This window comes from Tenebrio molitor, chromosome 1 (assembly GCF_963966145.1).
Source record: "Tenebrio molitor chromosome 1, icTenMoli1.1, whole genome shotgun sequence".
In the NCBI taxonomy this organism is placed as follows: Eukaryota; Metazoa; Arthropoda; class Insecta; order Coleoptera; family Tenebrionidae; genus Tenebrio; species Tenebrio molitor.
In genome coordinates, this window is record NC_091046.1 from 8,336,278 (window position 1) to 8,363,130 (window position 26,853).

The 26,853-nt window shown below is 33.5% G+C and overlaps 1 protein-coding gene across 2 annotated transcripts in view; it reads right to left on the reverse strand.

Annotated features, from left to right (window-relative positions):
* The window catches only part of LOC138125690 (uncharacterized), a 75,531-nt gene that overhangs the window by 39,327 nt on the left and 9,351 nt on the right, over positions 1 to 26,853 (reverse strand). The window contains exon 3 of one of the 2 annotated variants that reach the window (XM_069041139.1): positions 19,071 to 19,115. The exons of the other annotated variant lie outside the window; for it this stretch is intronic. Within the exon in view, the coding sequence (XP_068897240.1) occupies positions 19,071 to 19,115 (45 nt within the window). The remainder of the gene's footprint in view (positions 1 to 19,070; positions 19,116 to 26,853) is intronic. 2 annotated transcript variants of the gene reach the window in all.

Genomic DNA, 26,853 nt, shown 5'->3' on the forward strand with positions numbered 1-26,853 from the left:
AAATTCTATTAGATGTTTTCTTTAGAATTAATTATAAATGACATTTTGTAATAAACCTTAGTTGGAAGCTAAGCCTGGCTTAAGAAGAAGCGAAGAAAGTTAAGCTCTAATCCGGTGCAATAAGGATTTACTGTTCGAAGTAATTTTACGTTTGGACTTGCAGCAAAAGTATCGATTATGATTTTTTGTGAATCAGTTTGTGACAATTTTGCCGGTTAAAATGGCAAGAGATGCAAGCACAAAATATTTTCCGCATTATTTTTATTGGACGTGCAGAAGCGTCTTAGTTGTGCACTTAATTAATTGAAGTAAAGATTTCGTCGGTGCCGAAGAGTTATATTAAGTGGGAACCTTTATTACAATAGAGTGCAGGAGACTTAGACATTTTAGTGGCTCCCAACACTAAACACCAGAATAAAGTGCCTTTTATAGACCATTCTCCTTAAAAGCGTGCGTTTTAGCTTTAAAATGGCTTTAGCTCCCTTCGGCATTTTAATCAAAGTTTAAATATTAGTTGCTTATTTGGGTTTTGTTGACTCTGTTGCTTCCTCGTGAATATAAATGAATTTATAATGTGCATTGTGAACGTTCGGGTTAGATCAATAGGTTGTTGGTCTGCAGAGATATTCTTACTACGAAAAATTTATCGGTTTCGGATTGTTTCCGAGATATTTCACGACTTCATAATGCCCAATAAAATTTCTGTTTGAGAGAAGAGAGAGCATCCTGAAGCGGTTAAACTGATTGCGATTATGATGAAAGATAACTTAAACAGCTGGTGAAATTATGTTTGCCTATAAGGGGAAGCAACTTCATGGTTTATTAGGCTTTTTCAGATTGCTGGAAAATATTGTTGGCGGCGGTGCCTCCAAATAAAATAATGACGGCTGTTATCTCGACGTCTTTAATAAATGGGTATAATATGAAAAAGAACGGTCACACAGAGAGGAAAACCGCATAAAAGAGTGGGTTTAATTATCGTTTGATCGCATTAATTTAAAAATTAAATAACAGGAGAGAAGTCGTTTCGGAGATAAGCAAAATAAATATTAAAATTTAAGAATATGTCTGATTGTTAGTAGAAAGAAATTGGAATGTAAATTATTATTATTAAAATTTTTCATGGATGATATATCGTTTAGTAAGACATGTAAACAAGTTACGGATGTTGCAAAAAAATACAAAATGAAGTGGCGGTGTTGAGGAAGAATAATAAATATTAGGTATTTAAATGAAACAAGTGAGCATGCTACAGGCGAATTGTGTGCATGGAAAAAAAAGCAATTAGTACTAGGGAGACAGAGAAATGAGTACAAGGCAAAGTCATTAATGTTAAGAGTAGAGAAAAAAGAAATGAAGGTGTGAGAGGTTTCGGATTCAGAAGTGGAATACGTTTTATTATGAGAGTAGTACCTCCGTGTTTAATCTGTCTCTGGATTCAATTAAATTTATTGGTGTAAAAATGGTTATTATTCGTGGCGGCATTCTTCATACATGAATATTTAAAACAATGTTGAACAAGATTATAAATTTGGTAATTCAGGGATATGGGATGAATTGATGAAAAAACTTTGCACATTAGCTAGTTTGGAGCTTGAACCAAACAGTATTTAGAAAGACCACGACGATGGATCGTGAAATTTTCATTTTATTAAAAGAACTACCGCATTTGCAGATGGTTAGTGGAAGTCGTAAAAATAAGTTCCATGACATTTAGAAGTAAATCACAAGCAGGTAGAAAATAGGTGAAGAGTTCTACAGCAATTGTACATTGTATTTGTCGAATTCTGGGTAAAATGGATAGATTTATGTTACAAAAATTATTTGGTATCATACGAGCAGAAGTATTCTTTTGAATTTGTTAAAATTAGTGTTGAAAATTTCGCCTTTTACACGCTCTTGACTTAAACCCAGTAAATGTTCATTAGAGGAAAATTTATTATCAAAATTTATACAGGGTATTTCACGAGTGATAATGAGCCCGACGGAATTGAAAATGCAACCCACAATACATTTCCAAAGTTAACCTGGATATTTTAAATATCGTATTGTTTTATTAAGAAATTAAGAATCCACGACGGCTTTGCTTCCAATAATTGTATTTGTTACAATTGACATTTACGGAAAAGTATCCGAGAATTAAAATGGATTCGAACGATGAGAAAACAGACATGATCCTGAGAATGTAATAAAAATGCTTTTACCGTTTGCGCGTTTATGCAAACAATATGTGTTTTCCCAAAAACTCTTCGTTTTCTCATAATCTCATTTAACCAAGCGAATGACGTTTATGTCAAAATTTACGAAACTGCAACTATACTAAGGACAACGTAACATTTTATCTGCACCGCCCATTTCATTTTCTTAGTTACCAATCAAATAGGTTGTTAAGACGATCTGATTTACACAGTAAAAATTTCTGACATTCGAATTGTCTTAATGACATTTTATTTTTTAGAACCTATAATACATTCATTTTTGTTTTAGACCAGAGTAGGCTATTTTATTTTTTTTAAATGTTGGTATCGGGGCTATGTCAAAATAACAAAATCAAAATTGTTCGAACTGCCAGTGTCAAATTTGACATTATTATTAAGTATTAAGGTAAATTAGTTTTAAATTTGTGCAATATTTACATTTATCACTAAATACACACATCATTGAGTCTTCGAAACTATGTAGTTAATTGGAAAATGATAATGCTTGGCTACATAGTCATGAATTTTGACAAGAAAGTGTAACCTCAAATATTATACATGATGTATATTGTCATTCAGCCACAGTCTTACCATACAACTCGCCAAATTTCCATAGCCTACTCTGGTCTAAAACAAAAGTGAATGGACTGTAAAACAATAATTGTGGACTTGACAGCAAAATTCTAACCTTAACTTTTTTACGTGGCAAATGTGATGAAAAGATGTACAGATTGAATCTGGCTTTGATTCTGATTGGTCAATTTTAGTGGGCGGAGCAGATAAAAAGTTATAACGACAATACTATAATTGTTTTACGTTTTTTAAATCAAATATCCACCTTAACTTTGGAATGTATTGTGGGTTGCATTTTCAAATCAGTTGGGCTCATTATCACTCGTGAAATACCCTGTATTTACAAAAATACAAAAGTATTTCACCATGATTTTATAAATCTGTGTAGACTGTTTGTTAGGATGAAAATTTTGCAAGAGGTGCATTTTGATTGAAACTTATTACATACAGCATTTTTGCTAATTATTAATCGTCCTTATTTTTTTCCCTCCAACACTGTACCTTGCTTTTCCCTTTTTTAGTGCTTTTTAAATTCCTTCCCCAGGTGCACATTTATTAATTTCCTTCGTACATTACAGCATTTTATGTGATTGATCATCCACATCTGTTCCCCACGCTTTATACACATTTTATTTTCTTATAACCACGAGTATTTTCATTGCCTCATGCTAAGACCTGCAAGTACTCTTCTTTTAAACCTTTTTATGTTTATATTTTAAATAAATAAATAGAGAGACCAGTTGCCTTACTAACTAATCATTTTACTGAACTAACAGATAATTAATAACTAACGATTTGTTCTTTTACGGAAACTATTTCTGGGTAAATGGCTAAGATAACCAAAAAATAGTATGAGAGTTAAATTCTGAATTAGTTTTTAATTAAATATATTAACGACAATTTCTGTTGTATGCTTCTGTAGTAATAAACTCTGGTTACAAGTTCAATTATTTAATGAAACTTTAATTACTTTAAACGTACCTGGATCGTGGAATGAGAATAATATGAAATCAGCTCCAAAGTTTATCCTTTTTTTGATAGGAATGCAATAAAAAAAAAGTTAGCTCGGTTTTTTATTTCAGACAGCTGTGTTTTACTGAGATGCATTCTTCACAATGTTTCAATTAGCAAACAGTAGAACTATAAATTGCCGTCGGCGACATTTTACTTAATTGAGTATGTATAGAAGTAGTTGCTTTCCTGTCAGGGAGACGGAGGATGAACAGCCGTAAATTTTGAAAACGGGAGCTACTTGCGAGACAATTTCCTAACTGTCACGATATTTATAGAAAAATTTTAAACGAATCCGTCCCTTCAAAAATATATCATTTACACCACACAGTTTGTTTTCCATATTCGCATTTTATCGCCGCCACCGGGAAACACGCCCCGTTAGGTGATTCATTATCAGCCAAAAGCTGCATTTTTTATAAGGGCCGAATCAGGGTCGACCCCAAATTAACACATGAAAGGAATTCTCCGGCCAATTAAATAAAATTATAGCCGAAAAAATGCAAAAAGCGTAAACTGGATATAGAATTTTATGAATTTTTATAGCTCCCCGAATTCCTTTGTGCCACAAAGGAAGTTTAACCGGGAAAATGCCACTTAAAAATGCTGTTTAAAAAAGACTTGCACATTATTTCGTTTAGCGTCAATTTATTTATGTCAACACATTCGCATCCAGACTAAAGTTAATAAAAAGGACAAGCATGCGCTTTTACGGCGCAAATCATCTGCTCGTCTTCAGATATTGCTATCTAACAGTTGTGTGTGTGTGGAAAATATCAACCGGTTTCAGAGAGAGCTTTCGGAAAAGCACTACTTTCAGTCGGTAATATCGCGTCGTCCGACGCCGATGACTGAAAGTCATGGGATTCTCTTTTTATGCCATTCACCTCATAAAAGAACAGAGTCGTTACGGTTTAGCTCATTGATTTTTATTTTTAAAAACATCGCCACAAAAGCGACACTAGACGAGGTGTATTTGGAGCACATAAAACATAAAGACTGCCGCAAAGAAACCGATATAAAACACTTAATAAACTCTTTTTAAAGCTGCTCATTGTAGAGTTAAATTGCTTCTTTTATTTACGTTTTAATGCATTCTTGCGTTTTATTTGGAGCGTTGTGCGCTTTTACGAGCTGCACGTTTATTTCTATTTTTGATATCGATTGCGCTCGGTTTTAATCCAAATATGAGCAATTTGTGTGAAATACTGTGCCAATAATAGTTCAGTCATTTAGTTGTGGTTAAATTCATATCTGCGGTATAACAATTTGTTATTAGTTATTCTCACTCAGATGCATATTCTTATTGCAGTACTCCACTTTATTGTTTATCAAAAGGCTGATGCTTAAAAAATTTTACCAATGATATTAATTTTTCGGGGTTGAAGCATCCACAGTAATCGCTAACCACAGTAATCGTTTTAGACATTCTTGTTACGTATAGATTGTTGTCGTTAAGAGTATTAAAAGGAGTAAGTATGGAAGGCTGAATAGAATAAAAGATTAATAGAAAAAAATAGAGAGTGAAAATATTCACGAAAGAATAAATAATAAAATGACAGTTTGTGGTGTGATGGAGGTGAAGAAGTTCCCTTTTGAAAATAAGAGAATAAGGAGAGAATATTAGAAGTGGATTTATTTTGACAATATGATATGGCAGAACGGAAAACAGAAAAGCAGAACGTAGGCAAAGATAGTAAAAGTGTGCCATCATTATTTCAGGCAAAGAAAATAAATCGAGTAGATATGTAAGAAAAACAATATTCATTTTTAGAACAATATTATTAGTCTTGCCAGGAAACAGTGTCAGTCTACACTATTTTCCAGATATTGCAGAATTGTCGTGATACAAGAAAATGTTGATTTAGGTGCAAGTATGGTGGCTTTTCTCTACACAAGGTAGAAGAAATTCCTAAAATAAATTAGGCTTACCTAAAATCTTAGAACTTAATAAAAGATTAAAAGCGCATTCGGGGATTTACTTCTGGGGTTTCAGTCGTTTTTGACCAGGATACTGAAATTCCGTTCTAAAAATTAAAACTTGACTTAATTATGCTGCGTAGTTACGTGAAGGTATTGATAAGTTTCTAGCCTAATGTGAAAGGAAATTGGACATTTGCGAAATAATAATATTTAAATAATATTAAATAATAAAATTATTGAGCAATCAACTCTTTGCATCGTTTTCTAGGTCTACAAATAAGATCACTAGAGCATCGATCACGATCTTTTGATACAGACCTTTCTTGAGTTTTGCAACTAGATAATAATCCGAATGGGCTAAGTCGGAAGAATATGGTGGATGATCGGTAATTTTAAAACCGATTTCCCTGAATTTTTTAGAAATTTTTGGTTCGAAGTTTTGTCAACAAAGGAACAAAGAATACCAACAATCTCCTTTGTTCGATTTTCCTTCCTGCATGTAATCAGTGAAAATTACCCCACTTTATTCCAGCAAAAGAAAACGAAGACTTTTCCGGGCGGGCTTCTGCACGCGAAACTTTTTGGGTGAAGAACCAACATGTTTTCACTCTTTTGTTATTCCTTTGATCTCTGGACCATAATGGTGAACCCAAGTCTCATCCATTGTAACTACATGATGGAACTATCTTCAAGGTGGAGGCAAATTGATCTGGATATTGTCATCCTCATGTTGATCAACATTCACGCATTTGAGTATCATCCATTTTGCTGAGCATTCACCTCAGAAAAATTTGGCCAATGCCAGGCAGTCCGGAATTTTAACAACAGCAGACACTCATGATCACCAACACAAAATTATCGGGAATTTCTCAATCACTAGGGCGATTATACCTGACAATTCCACTCAGAAAATTTCAACCAATCAGCTTGTAGTATTTTGAATCAGTGGACCAATTAGGAACGAATTACACCGATAATTTAGTATGCTCCTAAAATTATCGAAAAATTATCATTAGTAATACAACGAGAGGGTACGAAATTGCCGGAAATTTTCGATCTCATTATACGAGTATTTGTTTCGATGACAATTTCCACAAGTGAGCGTAGCGAACAAGAGGAAATTGTCTAAGAAACAAATACGAGTAAAATGAGGAGAAAAATTTCCCGCAATTTCGTACCATCGAGTTGTATTCGGCATGACAATTCCACGAAGGAAAATTTCATTTTCAAATTTTACACAATTTTTTAAATTTATACGTATTCTTATGACTCTCAAAGCGTTAGTTAACGTAGTTGAAAACAACAAAAATTTTGCTGTGGACCAAAAAAGAGTTTATCAAAATTCGAGGAAGAAGGAGAAAATTACAGCGATAATTTTAGGAAGGTGGAGATGATTACAGCGAAAATCGTACGACACTCATTAATGACCAATAGAAAAATTAGTTCACGAGCCATAACCATGGCAACAAAAAAATTTCTTGGAAATTTTTTGTAGGTAGACCAACCTAACTGTGATTAATAAGTGGAAATTTTTTGCTGTCAAAGATGTTTATTAAATTACACAATTATTATTGAACATACAGATAAAAAAATTAAAACAAATCGCTTAAAATTAAATATACAATTATTGTAATGAACATTCAGAACTACTTGAAGTTGTATTAGAATTAAGAACAACACGTGGTTCACAACACGTGGTTCAGATTACTTCTTTTTAGGATTTGTGTCGTTACGATTTTCTTACCGAATATGCCCTCGTGCATTGATTAATATCCGGAAATTTTATTCTCATGCATTTCCAAAACGTAATTAGCCCTCGTGTTCCACTCGGGCTAATTAATACGCTTTAGAAATGCATTCGAAAAAAATTCCGGAAATAATCAATGCACTAGGGATATTATAAGTGATAATTTTTCGATAATTTTAGGACCATGCTAAATTATCGGCGTAATTCGTTCCTAATTGGTCCAATGATTCAAAATACTACAAGCTGATTGGTTGAAATTTTCTGAGTGGAATTGTCATATACAGTCTGTGCATTCTTAAACTCGAACATAGGCAATTAACATTGTATTGAACGTTTTTACAGGTAAGGTAATAGTATCAACAGAAACATAAAATTATTAGGCAGAATATAGCCTAAGGGAGTCCGTTTCGGCTCAGGGACGCGAGGGTCGCGGGTTCGATTCCGACCCAGGGCGAAATTTAAATAATTAAAAAAAAAAAAAAAAAAGGGCCATATTCTGTCTCGTGATTCGGAAGTCACGGTCTATTGAGTTGGTCATCATGCCCCTCATAGATTTGTAAACCAGTCCTAGACTGTGTAACAAATTTATTTTTTTATAGATTAAAGGTGCTATTTTTATTTTAAAATACTAATTTAAAACTTGGCGATTTTTAAATATGACATGCCATGATTTTCAAATTGGACAGCATTTGTCAAAAAATTTAGCAATTTGTTGGGTTAAGTCAGCGAATTTCGGTAAATTACTGTCAAAATTATTTACGGAAAAATGAATAGTTACTCCATACAGATAAAGACAAATTTCTCTTGAAGTAAGTTTATGTAATCGCGGATACTGGATATCCTCAGCAAGTACAAATATCATCCCTACAAGACACAGTGTCATCAACAGATTTTTGCTGTTGATGAAGAAAGTAAGAGTGAAACCTGTTATGAAATACAGGAGCGTGCTAATGATCGTCGCTTTCTGTCGACCATTTGCTTCACATACGAATCTACTTTTACACTAAATAACGAACCAAATGTTCAAAACACGCGATATTGGGCTCAAGAAAACCCTCGAGTAAATATTCCTACTAGAACTCGGTACCCTCAAAAAATTCATATCTGGGCTGGGATTTTTAATAACATTTGAAATAAAGGGAAATTTAAATTCAGCAAATTATTTAGATTTATTATTAACTAAGGTAGAAACTAAACTGTAATTTTTTCAAAGAATTTATAATAAAAACTGCTTAAACTGTTAATTACTTTAATATTATAATTTAATTGTTTAATGTATCGAAATAATGGCATAATATCTATAAACTGAATGCACAGTGTTAATTGCCTATGTTCGACTTTGAGAGTGGACACCCGGTATAATCTATTAAGAGCCGTTTTGATTTCCGGAAATTATTTCGACCTGTCGAGTTCTTTTTGCGTATTAATCACCACGAACGCCAGTGAGTGGTGATTACGCTAGAAGAACGAGATAGGGAGTAATAATAATTTCTGGAAATCAAAACGGCTCGAAATTGATTCAGCTAGAAAATCGCATAAATAAAATTATTTATAAGTGTGTATTGATGAATGAATGGCGGCGTGATATGATTTCCGAAAATCTCTCTAGAGTGATTTCCCGAAATCAGTGTGTTGTGTGTGATTTCCACTAAATCATCGTCTTATTGGTTGCTAAAGTAAAAATTACAAAATTTGATTTGTTATAATTTTTTGAATGCGATTTTCGTTGTATCATCTCCACCTTCCTAAAATTATTGCTGTAATTTTCTCCTCCTTCCTGGAATTTTGATAAACTCATTTTTGATCCACAGTAAAATTTTTGTTGTTTTCAACTACGTTAACTAACGCTTTGAGAGTCATAACAATACGTATAAATTAAAAAAATTGTGTAAAATTTGAAAATGAAATTTTCCTTCGTGGAATTGTCATGCCGAATACAACTCGTTGGTACAAAATTGCGGGAAATTTTTCTCCTCATTTTACTCGTATTTGTTTCTTAGACAATTTCCACGAGTGAGCGTAGCGACAGTCGTGGAAATTGTCGTCAAAACAAATACTCGTATAATGAGATCGAAAATTTCCGGCAATTTCGTACCCTCTCGTTGTATTACTAGTGATAACTTTCTCATACCTAATTATTGGTGATATGAAAAACGCGTTCATATGAAATGTTCAGAGTCTTTGATATTAGTTTTACAACGATTCATGGTATAGATCTTCCAAAAACATACAATATTTCAGTTTTTTATGGTAAAACAGGAAGAAATTGATCTACTAATGTTGTCAACATGTTATCAAAAATTTCCTTGCCAGTTAATGAGGCCTATTCTGTAAGTAATATGTTAATTTTAAAAATCATTTTATAAAATAACAGCCATTAAAATCGCAAATCGTATTCTGTAAAACGATGTTATGTTAAAAAATTAATCGACCCTGTTAATATGTCCTGTTACTATTAAAATTTTAACCACTTCTCCTTATGTGCCTTTAAAATTTAACATCTTGTTATAAATTATTATCTGGTCGACTAAAAGAAAGATTTAGATGTCTCTGAAAGACAAAACTTTACATTACTTTTTATATTAGGTTCATACATTAAGCAGCCAAAATAATTTACAGTTGCGGAGTGCTTCATAACATGTGTCAACATTTTCGAGTTCCTTGGCCAGATCCTCATATAAATGAATAAGAAAATGGTAGAAATTATAACTTTGCAAACAATTATGATAAATAATGCTCAAAATAATTTTTTCTTCGAGGACAAAGGAAAAGAGATGCGTTTACAGATACATGGTTTAATTGAAAAGAAGAAAAAACAAATAAATATTATTAATAGGTATACGATGAAAAATGAGTTAACATTGATTTACAATTTGTCGGCGGCATATTTTATAGCTTCGACCAAGTCACTGATGGCTTCAGCTAAACTTTTCGTGGATGAAGCCAATGTTTCTTGGCTTTTTATAAGACCAACTGGATTAAAATTGTCTTGCAGCGACACTTGAGGCAATTTCCGTTTTCTTTGTCTCTCTGGTACCTGTTGTGTCATATTAGGTGCATCCATTGTTATTGGCTCTGGTTCTGTTATTTAGATAATTTAATAATATGTTTGAACATCTTCGTTATCACTTCCTTCTGCTTCTATGTCTCCCACAAGTTTAATTATATCTCCGCCTATGTTAAGTCCAGGTTCAGAAACGTTTGGTGCATCGTCAATTACAACAATACTACGTATGTCGCATGTTTAAAATTGGTTCGTCGATATCAGTCAGAGGTTTCTCCTTGACTGACCCACCAGCATTTCTTCTTCTGGTATTTGTTTTTAGATCTCCAAAGACCTTAAAAGCATATTTTTGTTGATACTATTTTGTCTGTATAATTCTTCAAGACGAATAAGTAGTAAAATACACGTTTCCACTCTTCTACTGAGGGCTTTGGACCTTCAAGATCATTATTTAATATTGCTTTTAAATTTATTCATTTGCTTTCTACTATCCCAGCTTAATTTTGTAACAGCTTTCTGTTTTCCGCCAAATTCTCCTTATTGTTCTCCAAGAAGGCAACAAGAGCTTCTAGTTGCCTGTTGTAATGCGTAGTCTTGAACGCACGCTTATTTTCTGAATCTTTTAATGATGAAAATGAAAAATATGATGACAGACGTCAAAATTAAATATCAGAACAAGGAGAGATACTATGATATGGTATGAGATAGTAAAGGAGAAACGTATTTGTATGATATGACAACATTGTCAGTGTTAACATGCGTGTTAAAAAAAATAACTATAACAGTTGCTTTAAAAATTACCTTACAGAATACACATCCATGTTAAAATTTTAACATTTCTGTTATAATTAAACTTTTAACATCCCTGTCAATTTTAACATAAAAGTTACAGAATAGGCCTCATTATTGATTTAAAAAAAGTGGATTCGAAAACAACCGAACCTTGTAACATCAAACTGTGTGCTTTTGTTTATTAGAAATGATCAAGGGTTGCTATTTATCAAAATCCCCTCATATGCAACCACCTCGGTAAAGTAATGCCAACAATTCCTTGAAGTTTTCATAGAGTGTTTTTGATCGACTACTCCCTGCGTGAACACAGGCAAAAGCATGCGATGTTATTAAAGAAAAAGGGAAAAAAACCTCTATCAGGACAATGCTCCGGGTCAAAAGAAACTATTTCACTTTGTGTACTATAAATAAATAGGTTTTTTGTGGTAATTTATTTACCTTCTTATTTTGTTCTTTTCCTTCTTTGTGTGCAGCTTTTGCTGTTCATTTCTTTTCATGTTTTAACAATATTGTCCGATATGAAATATTATCATGATTTTAATCTACAATAACAGTTTCGAAATATTTCACTCCCGCCTTTATTTTTTTGACAGTGGTACTTATTGCCAACGATATTTTTTTTTCTTTTTAAAGAAATATCTTTCAATAATTATTATTGATAATATTGTCCATTATCCACGGCCGTGAGTAATGACACATTAGTCCACGGATTGGATCAATCGCAAAGTAGCATTTTAAAATCATCGCATAGATTGTAAAGTTGCTGTAATACAATGCACTACTAATAACGGCTTTTTTTTAATTTGGCGTCGAAGTTGGCTTTGAAGAGTCGATTGTGAACGCACCACCGGATTACAACTAGTTGTTTAAATCTAACCTCACTTTTTGCGTGTTTTTAATAAATGCAGTTTGAAAAATAAATCTTTTTTAAGACGAGTGGTTTATCAGCTGTTTAAAACTTACCTCACTTTTTGCGTTGTCATATGTAATATACATCATTACACGCTCGCGGAATAATACACAACTTTCCTACGAAATCCTTTCAATCATAAATCATTAATCTTTCGGACACAGATGTTTCAATCTTGCTATGTCGCCTAACTTTTATGTAAGTTATCCGAGGGTTATTGCCATAAAACTCTGCCTCACTTTGAATACAAAACTTGTATGAAAATTGCAATACATAAAACTAGTTCTAAAATTGAATAGTGCCCACTTAAGATTCTGTCTGAAAATTTCATTTACAGGAAACTTGTTTTGTTTTGACTCGCAGTCACTAGACAAAATAAAACAACAAATTGCAAGCTTACGGAGTAAATTGTTTTAACTGCGTCGGTACCGTGGATTGATTGGTCTCAACCAGATTTGCTCAAAATGTGTTAAACCTATGAAAGCAATCTGGATTGGATCCAAGACTGTTAACTTCAGTGAAAAGCAACTTGAATTCAAAGATAAAAAATAGCAAGGATCCAGGAGGAATTGAAGGAGAATGCTGGGCTTTTATCGGATCGTTAAAACAGCTCTAATAATAGTATTTTGCAACAGAAAAAAATATTGTTGCAACGAAGCATAAACAATTACGCTTGGGGCCAGTTCTCCAACATTCGCTTATTCGATTAAGCAACGTTTGTCTGGTTTATTTAGCAAAGTTAATAATATATTTATAAATCTGGTAATTTAGGGTCGTCGCTGGAGCAAGCATTCTCCTCCAGCTCCTAAATACATATAGGAGGGAGAGTTTCTAAGTGAAGCTTTACGTCGAGTGTGTAAAATACAAACTAGTTCGGGAAATTGTTTATTTTTTTAGGTTTAAAAAATAGTTTTTGCTTAAGAAAAAGAAAGTTATGGAAAAAGCGATAAGATAAGGGTATTTTTGATTTGGCACCAAAAGTTTGAAAATAAGGACAATCAAGTAAGTTACTGTGAATTTAAGTTGAAGAATGGGCACATAAAGAACTACAAGAGTTTGCTGTATCTTTTACTTTCCCCCATTTTGACTTAATGGACGCGAGCGGAAATAGTTGAAAAGCAACTTTCACAATAACAACCACCCTTATGTGAATTCGTGTGAAAAGAAAGACAAGATTTCTAAATATTATGACGCTCTGCTTCGTTTCATAAAACCAGTTCACCAGCGTTCGCTACTGTAATATTGAGCTCTTTTATTTCAAGTTATTCCAGCTTCGTCTTGTTTGCATTTCAAACATTTTAACATTTTCAGCTTAAACGAGTATTTGACTGGTAGATAATGAGCATTTGCACCACATCTTATAAAATAACTGTCTCGAATGTGGTCCTGACGTAATTAAAATCCCATCACTTTGAATGTTAAAATTTTCGGCACTGTTGGATTCGTTGTAGCAATAATATCATCCTCGCTCCTCAAGAGTGTCATTTCGTTAATGTTAATTTCAACCCACTCATTTCCCTCAGCACAGACAAATACTTAGACTCCCACAACGCTAACTATCTACTCCCAGATGCTTACTGCCTCTCTGTTCGTAAGAGTTCACGAGGATGGCTTTCGATTGTCACAAAAATAATCTTGCAGTAATACACATCTGACGAAAGCGCTACGTCTCTGGATTTAATGGCTAAAAATTCAAAAGGAAATTTAGGTCAAGTCTCGAAATATAATATTGTTGACGCAGGGGATGCAATAATCTGGCTCAAATTGCAGACTCGGGGATTTGTAATTGCAAAATGTCAAAAGCTGGTGGTGAAATTTATTACAAGCTTTTTGGGCTCATACTAAAAATGCAAAAGTAACATTTTCTTTTTTTATTACATACTACTAATAATCGGACCCCGATTATAAACAAAAAAATAACAATTCCAAAAATTAACATTTTTCCCTATCCTCCACCCCTTTCTTTTGCTATCCTTTCCCTCCTCTTCCGTATCTCCTTCATCTGTAGCATCTTATCTCCCTTCCGTCTTCATTCAGTATTTCTCCTCGTTCCTTTCTCTCCAAAAAATAACATTTTTTATTTATTTCCCCTGCCTATTTCTTTTTCTATTCTTTCCCTCCTCTTTCATATCTCTTTCATCCATCTTATCTCCCTTCGGTCTTCATTCAGAATTTTTCCCCGTTCCTCCTTTCCTACATCTTCCTCTCTCATTTCGCTACATCCATTCCACAAGTGCTCAATTGCCTCTCCCTCTCTCCTTATAGCACATTCTTCACCTTCTTTCCTCTCCTTCCATCCAAAACCTTTTTTTTTTCTCGTTCCGTCATCTAAATTTCCCCATCATTTTTTCTTTTAAATGTGTGATAATTTACAGAGAAGGTGTAAGGGAAAGTGGCATTTGAGTGGTTTACAAAGTTTCGATCCAAAACATTTTTAGCCAAGAAGGATGACACTTCACAAAATGATGTATTTTAAAGCAATAAAGTTGCAAATCTGGATTTAAAAAATTCTAGACAAGAATTAATGTACCACGGGAGTAAAAAGAATGTTGGATAATAATTGTTAGGTGAAAGAATCTCTTGTAATGGCAAAATAATTCAAGAGATAAGGATCAGAAGTATTTTGGGTTGCATATATCAGAGAAATGATGTTTGTTTAATATTTGGTAACGACTTTGATCTGGAAGAAACAATTTCGGAAATTTGGTTTTTATGTATTGTAAGGAAGAACTCTCTAATCTGTTCTGTTACGAACCAAACGTTTACTCTCTTCAACGTCTCCAAACAGAGCAGTTGTTTACTGAACGTCCCCGAATATGTAGAAATATTTATTCATGTGCCATTAAGTGTCAGCTAAGCAGCGTCTATTTAAAGTGACAAATAAATGAACAACTCATCCTATACATCTATCTAAGCTGTTGACAAACAAATTACATAGAGAACGAGATAATCTAAGTTTAGACAAGATTTTATCGTTTTGTCGTTTCACGAGGATATTATGATAGATTATTTCGTTGAACCTCTCTAGTATCCAAAACGTGTAGAAACGCGAGATCGAATTTAAAAATTGTAGCTTTGAGGCTAGTGTCAAGATGAAATCAGCTTGTCAGTTGTGGTTATTTGAAATGTAATGCAAATTTGCTTCAGCTTGTTAATTACGGAATATATTTCAGGAAATTCTTTATTTACATAATGTAATCTATTTCAGGAATGTGACAGACGATATTAGTAAAAACGACAGATAAATCTATAATAATACCTGTCTGACGTAGGCGGACAAATACTAGATATCCCGGCATAATCCTGAATAAATATTTTGGTGTTAGGACGCCATTGGATGTCACAATTAATTTTTGTGTTGATTTTTATCAGCTGTGACATCATGTTGCTAAAAGCAACGACCAAATCTTGTCCCAAAACATAAATATTTTTACTAAATTTTTTCAAAAAAAAAAATGTAAAAAGGCTTTGGACTATTTTACAACAACTAATGCTTCATTCATTCTTTCTAGACATCTTACATCGTAGTGGGCTATGAAATTCGCCACCTACAATACACGGCATAGCAATACTATGCTAAAGGTCAGTCGAGGTGATTACTTGGTTGCCTAAAATCGAGGGGCTTGAGATAATGTAATTTAAAATAAACGAAGTGTATCAAATAATTAAAATCAAATTATTAGCTAATTCAGAAAACCTTAACTAATACTTTGAAAAACAATAAAAACTGTGGAAGTGTAAGCTGTTAAATGTCAGAATTATAAATGCAGAAGAGATTGCAAATGTATACTTATACAGTAAGTCACAGTTAACTACGATGTAATAATCATTTTATAATAACTCTGCATATGTTGTAAATTATGTTAAAATTTTAAAATATTTTTTCAAATAATAATTCATTGCGAAAAACATGTTTTATACCATTTTTATTTCTTGCTTGTGAGAAGTAAACAGAGATTAATTGAATCGAGGACATCGAACTCCACTTTCATACATCTGCCATAAATCATTATTTTCCGGAGCAAATACATTAAAGTTGAAATCCGTTTATACAAAATTTAGATCATAAATTTTGCCGTAACAGACAGTTAATTAAATAAACTGAACCGAAAAAGTGACTCGCTCATTTCACTTAAGAAAAATCTGAAATCTAAAACGCTTCAAGATTTGTCGTGGATCAGTAGACAGCTCATAAATATCGCCGTTGCCTGCTCAAATTTTAAATTTAATTTAGTAAATTCCCAAAACAGTGGTATGTGAAATATTGTCTTGTGACGTGGCCGACACAAACTCCGAAATAATAAATGGAATCCACCCTAATTAGATCCGGCTCGATTATAATTAAACTTTTCAAGCTAACCTCCGCGTAAAATTAAAATGATTCACGGCCATGCATGTCGCAAAGATTAAATTAATAATTTTCGCGTTATGCGAATGGTATTGCTCTTCTCCTATTAGCACTCCCTCGGGAAATCTTTAATACAGACGTTTTAAACTAGACGCGCTAAAAATAGACACTTTCTCAAGTTTAATTAAATTTTTTTACTGCGGTTCCGTATAAGTAATTAAGTTTTCTCTACGTGGTTCGGTACATTTCTGATATGCGTGTTCAGCGGAAATAAGAAGCGGAGTTGTGGAAACATTAGAAAAATTGCTTCGACTTTTATCGAGGGTGCCTAACGTAGGTGGGAATTTCGTGAGAAATGGAGGTTGGAATTAAATCTTTTTCTGAAAAAGCTGTGCAAATTTATCTTCGCACCCCGATAGTAAGATGTAATTATCGGGGTTAACCCGATACGGGTTGAATGCCTGAATTTCATCCGGGTCTATTTTAGAAGCATGAAATCAGGCAACGTCATACGTATGTCTTAAAAAATGTATATCAAGAGCGGTTCTGGCAAACAAAAGATTTGAGAACGTATGGCGTAACTTGAATGATCCAATCGTAAATGTCGTTATTACGATAGTCAAAAATGGTTTTGGCCGGAACGGCCTGAAACGGTTCCTATGCGAATGAGTCACCGTTGCCCACCTCTCATTAAAGTTACGCCATATGAATCTTAGTCTGTGGTTATGTGTAATAATGTAAAAAAATGCGCCACATGTTTTCGATGCGTTTGTAATACTAATTTACATATGTATAAAAAAATGGGTAATTGTTCACTTTAACTATTTCTGGAATTTTCGCGTTTTTTCTGGCTAGACAGCCTCAGGGCGTCCTCCTAGATCGTTTCCCACCATTCAAACCTTGTGCAAATGAATTTTCCTTACCCTTTAGTTATACTAAGACTTGGCGCGACCTTGACGCGACCTTGAAACACAGCAAGAGAAAAAAAAAGGCATTTGCACAAGGTTTGAATGGTGGGAAACGATCTAGGAGGACGCCCTGAGGGTGTCTAGCCAGAAAAAACGCGAAAATTCCAGAAGTAGTTAAAGTGAACAATTACCAAAAAATGATTTTTTTTTAAATATTTATTGTATCAATGTTTTATAAATCCCCACTCACGCTCACGTTCTGGAAGTTGCTATTAATGTGTTAAACTTCCAAATTAATAATTTGTTTTTTTTATTTTGTCTTGTGAGCTTTGGAATTATATTACGCGGGTAAAAGTTTCTTCAATAAACCACCAAGCTGCGTGTATTAATTTTTTTCAAGTCATTCCTTCTTCATCTGTGTACACACAAAATTTTCCCTTGGTTTTTGTTTTTTTAACGTTGTCAACAAATTTGCTTCACAGCCATCTCCTGTCCATTAGTTATAACTCTGATGCTTCTAAAATATTTTATCGGGTGTCCATTTAAATTTCTTCTCAAAGTTTGCGTTGAAGAGTCGATTGTGAACGCACCACTCGTCAGTCTGCACTATAAAAACACAAACAACGCAAAAAGTGAGGTTAGATTTAAACAGCTGCTCCGTTTGAAATCCGTGGTGCGTTCACAATCGACTCTTCAACGCCAACTTGGAGGGGAAATTTAAATGAACACCCCATACATTTGCAATTTTATCGATAGAACCAAAGACTAAAGGATTCTTGTCTGCATTTCTTGTTTGAAAAATTGTACAATTCGTTCTTTCGTAACAGATTTAATTTGAACAGAACAAGAGTTTTGTATTTAATTAAAAATCTTTTCGCGTCAGCGTAAGTTTTCGTTTGCATTGACAAGAAGTTGAAAGAAGATTGCAGAATAAATCGGACTAGAATTAACATTTTGTTGCCTATCCTGTATCAAATCAATATCGCCAGATAAACTTATTTCTCCTCTCACTTGAAATATCGCTAAGTGAAAATGAAATTGCACTTTATGTGGGTGGTAACTCGTCGGCTTTTTGGCAATTCATCGCGTTAGTAAATTAGGGTGCAAATTTAATGGCGTTGCATTTGAATGTATCCGAGCGTGAAATCGCATTCAGTGCATGTAATGCAAGAGTGATAAACTCGTCGTTTGGAGATAACATTAGAAGCTTTTAGCGCATTTATCTCATTAGCTTAATCAGGTTTCGTCACAAACAGTTTGGCAACAACGCCGAACAAGGGCTGCTTCTCAAACAATTTACCTCGTCAGGCCAAAAATTGTGTACGATTTGCCGGATCGGCAATTTAGCACGGCTCGTGCACAAGCCCCTAAATCGACAATTAGGGACGATTCTGATCGCCAGTAATGGGAAGGGATGTGGTACCTTATACGGGTTCCACTCCATCAGAGATATAAATTTTTATATTAAGGGGTATATTTGATATAGGAATTTTATCGCTGAGTGAACATAACGTTGCGGAGTCTAAAGTATTTTCTGAAAGCGTTAAACGCTGTAGCGACATCACCCTTAATGCAGCAATAAATTTGGGGTTTCCTAAATGCCAGTATTTGTCAGTGTTTTTTCGATGGAGCTTTGCGAGGGTATTATTTACTCACATTTGTTTCCCATATGTTGGGGGGCAAATGATGTGGTGGATGTTTCTGGGAAAACAAAATACATTTTAGGGCTGGATTATGCACCTCATGAAGTCATAGAGATGAAGTGAATTTCTGAAATTTATATAGTTTTAAAAAGACAAAAGCTGCAGACGATAGAGCACGAACAAAACGTTATATTTAGAATTCCATAGAAATGAAGGAAAAGAAAGGATCTGAAAATGTAAGAGGATGAGCAAGAGAATTAAATAAGTAAAGGGGAAATAGAAGATTAATGTTGAAACAACAGAAGTTAATCTCAGGTTCATAAGAGTGAATTGAGTGGAAATTATTTATTTGCGTTCTGGATGATACAGTGTGTGTTAAAGTTGTTCTTGTAGGCGGTTTATGTAGAATCGCGTTGTGCAACACTGCTATATTTGGAGCTTGTGTTGCGGATACAAAGGATAAATTGTGCATATTCATGAATTAACCAACATGACAAAGGATTATGCAATTCAAACATAAACGAATTAGATTAAATTCATACTGTATAAATAATCTAGCATATAACATGTCCCTACGGATAACAAAGTAACCAACAGTGGAAGTTTGTTATTCAAAGGCGAACAGAGTCGTTCCTGAAAAATTCATTTATCAAAAAGCATATGCGATTCATAAAAATATGGCTTCAGTCGAGCGTATTACGTATTTGAAAAATCTATTTTTAGGATCATCGAAATAAAACATTCTATCAATTAGCGAAATTGCCCCAGTATTAATGTTTCCTAAATGAAAACAGTTTGTAGCACATATACAGGCTGTTTGATGAAAAACGCCTCAACCCATAACTTTTTAATTTATTACCCGATAACAATGAACGAAAATATCAAAGATATGGTTTTACAAGCGCTACAAAACAGCCACAATAGTATATAACGGTATTAGGCCGATATGGGTTATATAACAGACATGGTTGAGGTATTGTAAAATCGAGGCGGAGCCGAGATTTTATAATCAACCGAGTCTGTTATATCCATATCGGCCGTATGTTGTTTTATAGTTTTCTTTATACCAATAATACTTAACATTTAACGATGATTTATTTGTAAGACTGACATTTCTCTTTACTTCAAAAATTAAATTTAGTTGTCATCTATGCCGTAACCGTAGCAACGGTAGCAAAAATAACGGCCTCGGTCTGATAATTTTGAATAACGGCCTAGTCTGTTATAGGTATCATATCAATCAAGCATTGAGTACTGATAAATCCTAATAACAGTATGGTATAAAGAAAAATATATTTTTTTCGACGTTATCTTCAATAGCTAACGATAGTCAACTTTTTTTTTTAAATGGACACGTAGTTTTTTAGGCTTGGTCTGGTAAGGTATTTTTTTCTGAATCTAATGATGTATTGAAAGTTATCATTTGGTTCATAGCTAACTGAAAAAAAAATTAAAAAAATTTGTGGTTCAGCTTATTATAAAATTTTTAAGAGTGCCGTGAAAAACAATCGGAATACAAAGTACGATAAATGTCATCTAAACGTCAACTTAGAACTTTTCATCTGCTTTTTTAAACTTTTTTATTTAAGTATAAAATAACAACATTGTCAGTCATGCAGAATAGCAGTCATTTGACTATTATTTTATGTTCGAGTGTAACAAAAATCGTAATTAGTCAAAAAAAAATTTAATAGAAAAAATAATAATATTTATTATTATTATTCATGTTTTCCAAGAAAATAATAATAAAACTTTTCAAGATTGCACCTGAAATTTTTCAAACTCACACTTGACATTTGTTGCTATTTGTATTCCAATTGTTTTTCACGGCACACTCGAAAATTTCATAATAAGCTGAACCACAATTAAAAATTGTTTTATTTTTTTTTTCAGTCAGCTATGGACCAAACGATAACTCTTAATACATCATTAGATTCAGAAAAAAATACTTTACCAGACTATGCCTAAAAAACTACATGTGTCCATTAAAAAAAAAAAAGTTGACTATCGTTAGCTACTGAAAATAACGCCAAAAAAATAAAATTTTATGGCTGCTTCGTAGCGCATGAAAAACCATATCCTTGGTCTTTTTGTTCATTGAAATCGGATAATAAATAAAAAAGTTATGGGTTGAGGCGTTTTTTATCAAACAGCCTGTATATTGCTCATGTAAAGCTTTTAGAAGTACTTCTTTATTTAGTCTAGTTAATAGAATTTGTCCTAGAATTTCGTGAAGTTTCCAAAAGAGTTATCGGAATCCTATTTATTAACTCAAGAAGATTTTAAAGGCTTGGTTTTTGATTTAAAGTTGTCTGATTGATAAACTAAACATGCAGGTTTCGGATTAATAACCAGAATTTTATTCACCAAAATACCGAAATATCGTTCCTTGCTGTTTGTCAAAATGAATTAGAAAAACGAATAATATTTATTTATTGACTCATTTTAAATCTGTGCTTCTCATAACCGGAATAACATAGAAAAGATGAAATGATAAACATCTAAAACTTCTGAAGAACCCCATTTTGATCAACTTTAAAAAGCACCTAGAATGGAATATTGTTTTTACGATTAAGTGGCTAAATGTATTAGGTCGTGCAAGAAATAGCACATACAGGGTGATTCACGAGTGATAATGAGCCCGATGTAACTGAAAATGCAACCCACAATACATTTCCAATGCAAAGCTGAATATTTTCCGCGCCCATATCCAGGTTTACTTTGCAAGTGTATTGTGGGTTGCAATTGCAATTCTGTCGGGCTCATTATCACTCGTGTAACACCCTGTATATCAGAGACATTGAAGTTTATTTTATGCTATATCATTGTAAATATTCTATAGTTCGAGTTTTTTCTTTACATTTACATCGGTTTGTCTGTTTTTAGCTGTTTATTTTCTTTTAATTTGTTTTATATTTCTTTTGTAGCTTTAACATTTCTACCACTTTGCTGTAAACGTATTAAAATTAATTCAAAATGCCTCTAAAACATCTGCGTTCTATCAGACATTGCTAATAACGCAGATTACAAATAAATGGTTTATTCAACGCCTACGGTTGCACATTTTGTGTTTTCAGTCGCAAAATAAAGTTCCATATGCGATGCAGACTATTGATTTCACTTCATCAAGTATGTATAATAATTCTCATCAATGTTTCACAATTTGAACCTTTTTCATGAAATGGGTACTACTTTGGAAACATTTTAGGAAAAAATGTACAAAATTACCAGCGGAAAACGTATCAGACGTTTCGCAGAAGATGACCCTTTTTAACCGACTGCTTCAGATCGATTTGTCTGATTATGTAAATTTCATGGAACGAAAGAGCCACACATGCACACAGTCAAAGCCTTGTATCCTCTGATGCACAGACTTTACTGAATTTAATCTAAAAACCAAATTAGAAAACCAGATTCAAATTACGTAAATGCTGTTGAACCCGACGATTACAATTAAATATATTTCAGGTTTAGTTCTGGGAGCCCGTGCGGATCTACCTCGCACGTGTGCACCCCTCACCTTTCGTTATTTTTATTTATTAAGCTTCCGCCTTTATTGCAGCTGCAACCGCGACAGTAATCGAAGAATGGCAATATGCGTAAAAGTTACTCCACGCAATAAAAAATTTATACGCCAGATCAATAACCACTCTGTCGAACGAGTGCGACTGAAAATAATCAAATAACAAAACAAATAAAGCATAGAGAAGAAAAAACTACATACAATACCGACGACAAGAATTGAATACCTTCATTATAGTGCCAAGAAAAAGTGTCATGCGAAGACAACATGTCTAACAAACAGGGTCTTGTTATCGAGCTGTAAAGGACAAAAGTATAAACAGAATGTCATCACTTATTGTTGTTAGGGAAATCGTCGTGTTTCGCACGGAAAGGTCAACTTAATTCACGACTGTGAAGAATGTTCTTTAATGCAGCGATAAACGCGTTAGCACCTTTGAAACGTGAAATGCAATCGGTGGCGCGCTTTGCATTTAATTGAATTTTTAGCCGTGTGAAATTTAATTACGACTTAAAATTAAATATTGATTTTAGCTTGCAATTGAGAAAAACTAAACAAATCCCATTTAGCTGTCGGTAAAGCGACGCGTTCGGCGCAAACATCGCCGCCTCTGAATGAGCATCCATTGTGAAATGTGGCGGATGCGCCGGGCGAGAATTTTGTCCCACGGGCGCTAAATTCGACAAATTACGCATCGAGCAATTTAAAGTTGGGCCTATGACGGAAGCTTGTTAGTGGTGTAAACAGCGAACACTTTGTATGGTAATAAGCTTCTGGCTGGCACTGATATCACTTGATTTATTTTACGCTACTTGTCATTTTCGTTAATGTAACGAGTTTCGATTGTCGATAAAAAATTATCCATTTTCAGCAGCTGATGTAATGAGTGGTTTATGTGATAAGAGCTTGATGTCGTGTTTTTGATCCACATTAGCCAATTAACTAGGAAAGTTGGCCCTCATTGTGAAAATCGAGTGGTGCTTTACTCGATACCATTGTAAATGGTTTTTGGGAGTTTGTTGTGCCTAATGAAACGATTAATCGATTTGTGGAAAATCACCGAAGAAAAACATGTGCGGATGTTAGCGCGTAATAACATAGAGCCTCCGGAATCAGCGCGAAATGTTACAAAGAGATTTTAATTTACATGAGAAAATGAATTATTATGTCGGTGGCGTGTTGTGCAAGAGAGACTTTTTAATTTGGGACTTGTTTAAGTTAACTTCTCGAAAAGACAATTTTTATCTAAATTTAAACGTCATTATCTACACGGAAAAGTACGAAACATGTGGGATTGTTGGAGCTGGAAAGTAATAACACTTTCGAGCAAAATGTCTCTCTGAAATAAGGTGTACTGAAATCTGTCGCTTTTCATTTAGATCTAGTAAAGTAATGGGAAGTCTCGACTTATAAAATTTGTCGCCTGGGACTAGCTTCTCCTAGTTTTTATCTGTAAAGGGAGTCTATTCCCTAAACAAGCCGCTACATATTTTATGGTTGCTGGTTTAACACACGTTATGGCTATCGTTTAAGGGCGTCACGTTTAACTCAGTAATTAACAGATTCATTAAATAAAAAATGGCAGGATTTATTGCTTAAAGCAAACTGATCAGACCTTGATAATACAATTGCATCCCAAAGGAATCAAACATTTTGCAAAAATAACTTAGCAGCGTTGAAAATACACTTGTCGTATTTACGTTACACTTTCTTTCATTTAAATATATTTTTTTAAAGATTAGGTAGGTGAAAGACCAATGTATAAATCTCACCTTCAAGAAAAGATATTATGGTTACACAGGGTGATTCAAGACTAATAATGAGCCTAATGAAATTTGTGATGCAACCAACATTACATTTGTACCCATTATGTCCATTTAAAAAATATACCTATATTTTAATTTTGCACAACATAATCAACATGCTCGACATTACATTTGTCAAATTTAATTAAAATCATTATGTAGAGTAATTAAAAAAACACAAACTAAAAAACTATGGGGGACATGTTTTGTTGGTTGCATCACCAATTTTGTTAGGCTCGTGAATCACCTTGTATATATTAAAAGGAGGCACGGCTTCCAGGCAGGATTTATTTATCATTGCGAGTATTATATCAAATAATGAACATTTCTTTGAAAGAACTATTTTTATATTATGATTTGTGCCGCATTACGCCCATTGTTTCCACGACATGAAACCAAGATGATTATTATTACTATTATTATTATTATTGTTATCACTGTTATCACTGTTATAATAAGCATGTAGCTTATGATGTTGTAGATATATTCAAAAGTTGCCGCCAGGCAGTCCAGATCATTAAGAGAAACTTTTCCCTTCTGATTAATTGCTTATTCTTCGTTACATTCTCCATCAACGTCAAGGCAGTGTTTAAAACGATCATAAAGTTGCTGTAAACGATTCACAAAATAATTAAACGATTTGTCTGAAAAATAAACGTCAGGTTGAAATTCATTTTTCGTTGAAAATAACTCCTAACTAATTTTTTACATCTTTTAATAGGAAAAAGTCACCAGGAGCTAGGTCAGGGCTATATAGTGAACTGTTGTTTTCTTCTTTTCACAAAGTAGACTTTGTAACTTGAGCTGTGTGAACGTGCGTAAATCTGTTATTTAAACTTTGCTTTTCTGTTTCTTCTAACTGAAAAGTTCCCCCTGAATTTCTTGTACAGATTTAATCTTCCCCACGAGATATTTTATTACAGATTTCCATTCAAGTTTTCAAGGTGCAAGAGATTCATCTGACATGATGGTAGTTAAGTGTTGTTTATTCGAGAATTATGAGAGCAACTGAAATGCAATTTTGTACTAGCCCTCCTGCATGTTTATCCCATGTCAACATTGCCCTCAAGTTTCTTTATATGCGAGATACACATTTCATCAGGCAGTGTTCGTAACATGAAAGGATATATAAAAATATAAATAGATTTATAGATCGAAAATAATGTAGAGATTGTGAAGCGAGTGACGAGAAGAGAGTTTCAATCATTTTCATGTAAATATAAATTGTCACTTCACAAACTACTCTAAAGTGGAACAAAATTTCAATTTTTTTTATTTTAAGGTAGATAAGTTTGTGGATTTTTGAAATTTTTGAGATATTTTAAGAATAATGCAAGAATTTGAGAAGAAGAAAAAAAGACATACATATTTAGTTTCTTTAACAGATAATATATCATATTTTAAATTTCTCAAATAAAATTTACAGCAAAATTAAATGATAAAATATGTATTACAACATAGTATAGTCAGAAAATCGAGAGGAAGATCTGTGTAAATTACAAAATTCAGGAACTAGACGGTTTTGTTACCAATAATAATCTAATTACGAACCGAGTGTGAGAAGATATTTTTCGCGCATGAGCGCATTATTTGAGGCACTCACTACCTTCAGAATGACATTTCGCGACCGCAACAGTTAAATTTCGCCCACAAGTGCCTCAAAATAATTCAAGAAGCATTCGCCTTTTTGAGCATTCTGAAAATAATTCGACTTGTTAATAATAAACTCTGGTTTACAAAAAGCCGACAAATCAGATATAATGTTCGTTTCAAAAAATATTGTATAAATTTCGATGCGCGAGGACGTAATCGGCACATTTTCGCAAATGAAATAATACGCTCATTGGCGAAAAATTTCTTCTCGCACTCGCTTCGTAATAGTTATTTACGAACCGAGTGCGAGAAGTAATTTGTCGCTCATGAGGGCATTATTTGAAGCACGAGCGATGAACCAGCGAGTGCTTCATTTTCGCGACTCGTGCTTATTTCCACAACAAGAATGGTATTCCTCAGTTCGGAAAAATGTTCGGAAATAATTCACACACTAGGGGATTATAACTGTATTATTATTTCTGAAATAATCAAGATGGATAAATTAACAAAATTTACGTCCGACAGGAATTAAAACGAGTTTTTTTTTGTCACGCACTTATTGTATTGTAGGAACTTTCTGTTTACTTAGATTATCACCAGAAAAAATTAAGAAGTTATTTTCATCAATAATTTCGAAAACTTAAATTTGATTATAGTTAACACCTAATTTAATCACCATTCAAGAAGCCTACTCTCAGCATAAAAGTAACTTCTTATTGTCCCATCAGGGTAATAACTCACAAGAACAAAAGGCTAACAATATTTCAGGCGTCAAATCTGGGACCATAAATCAACACAAAGTACTAAGATACCCCGAATAATGAATATTTTGCGTGCGGTAAAATCGTTAAGTGCAGACGACAACACCATAATTA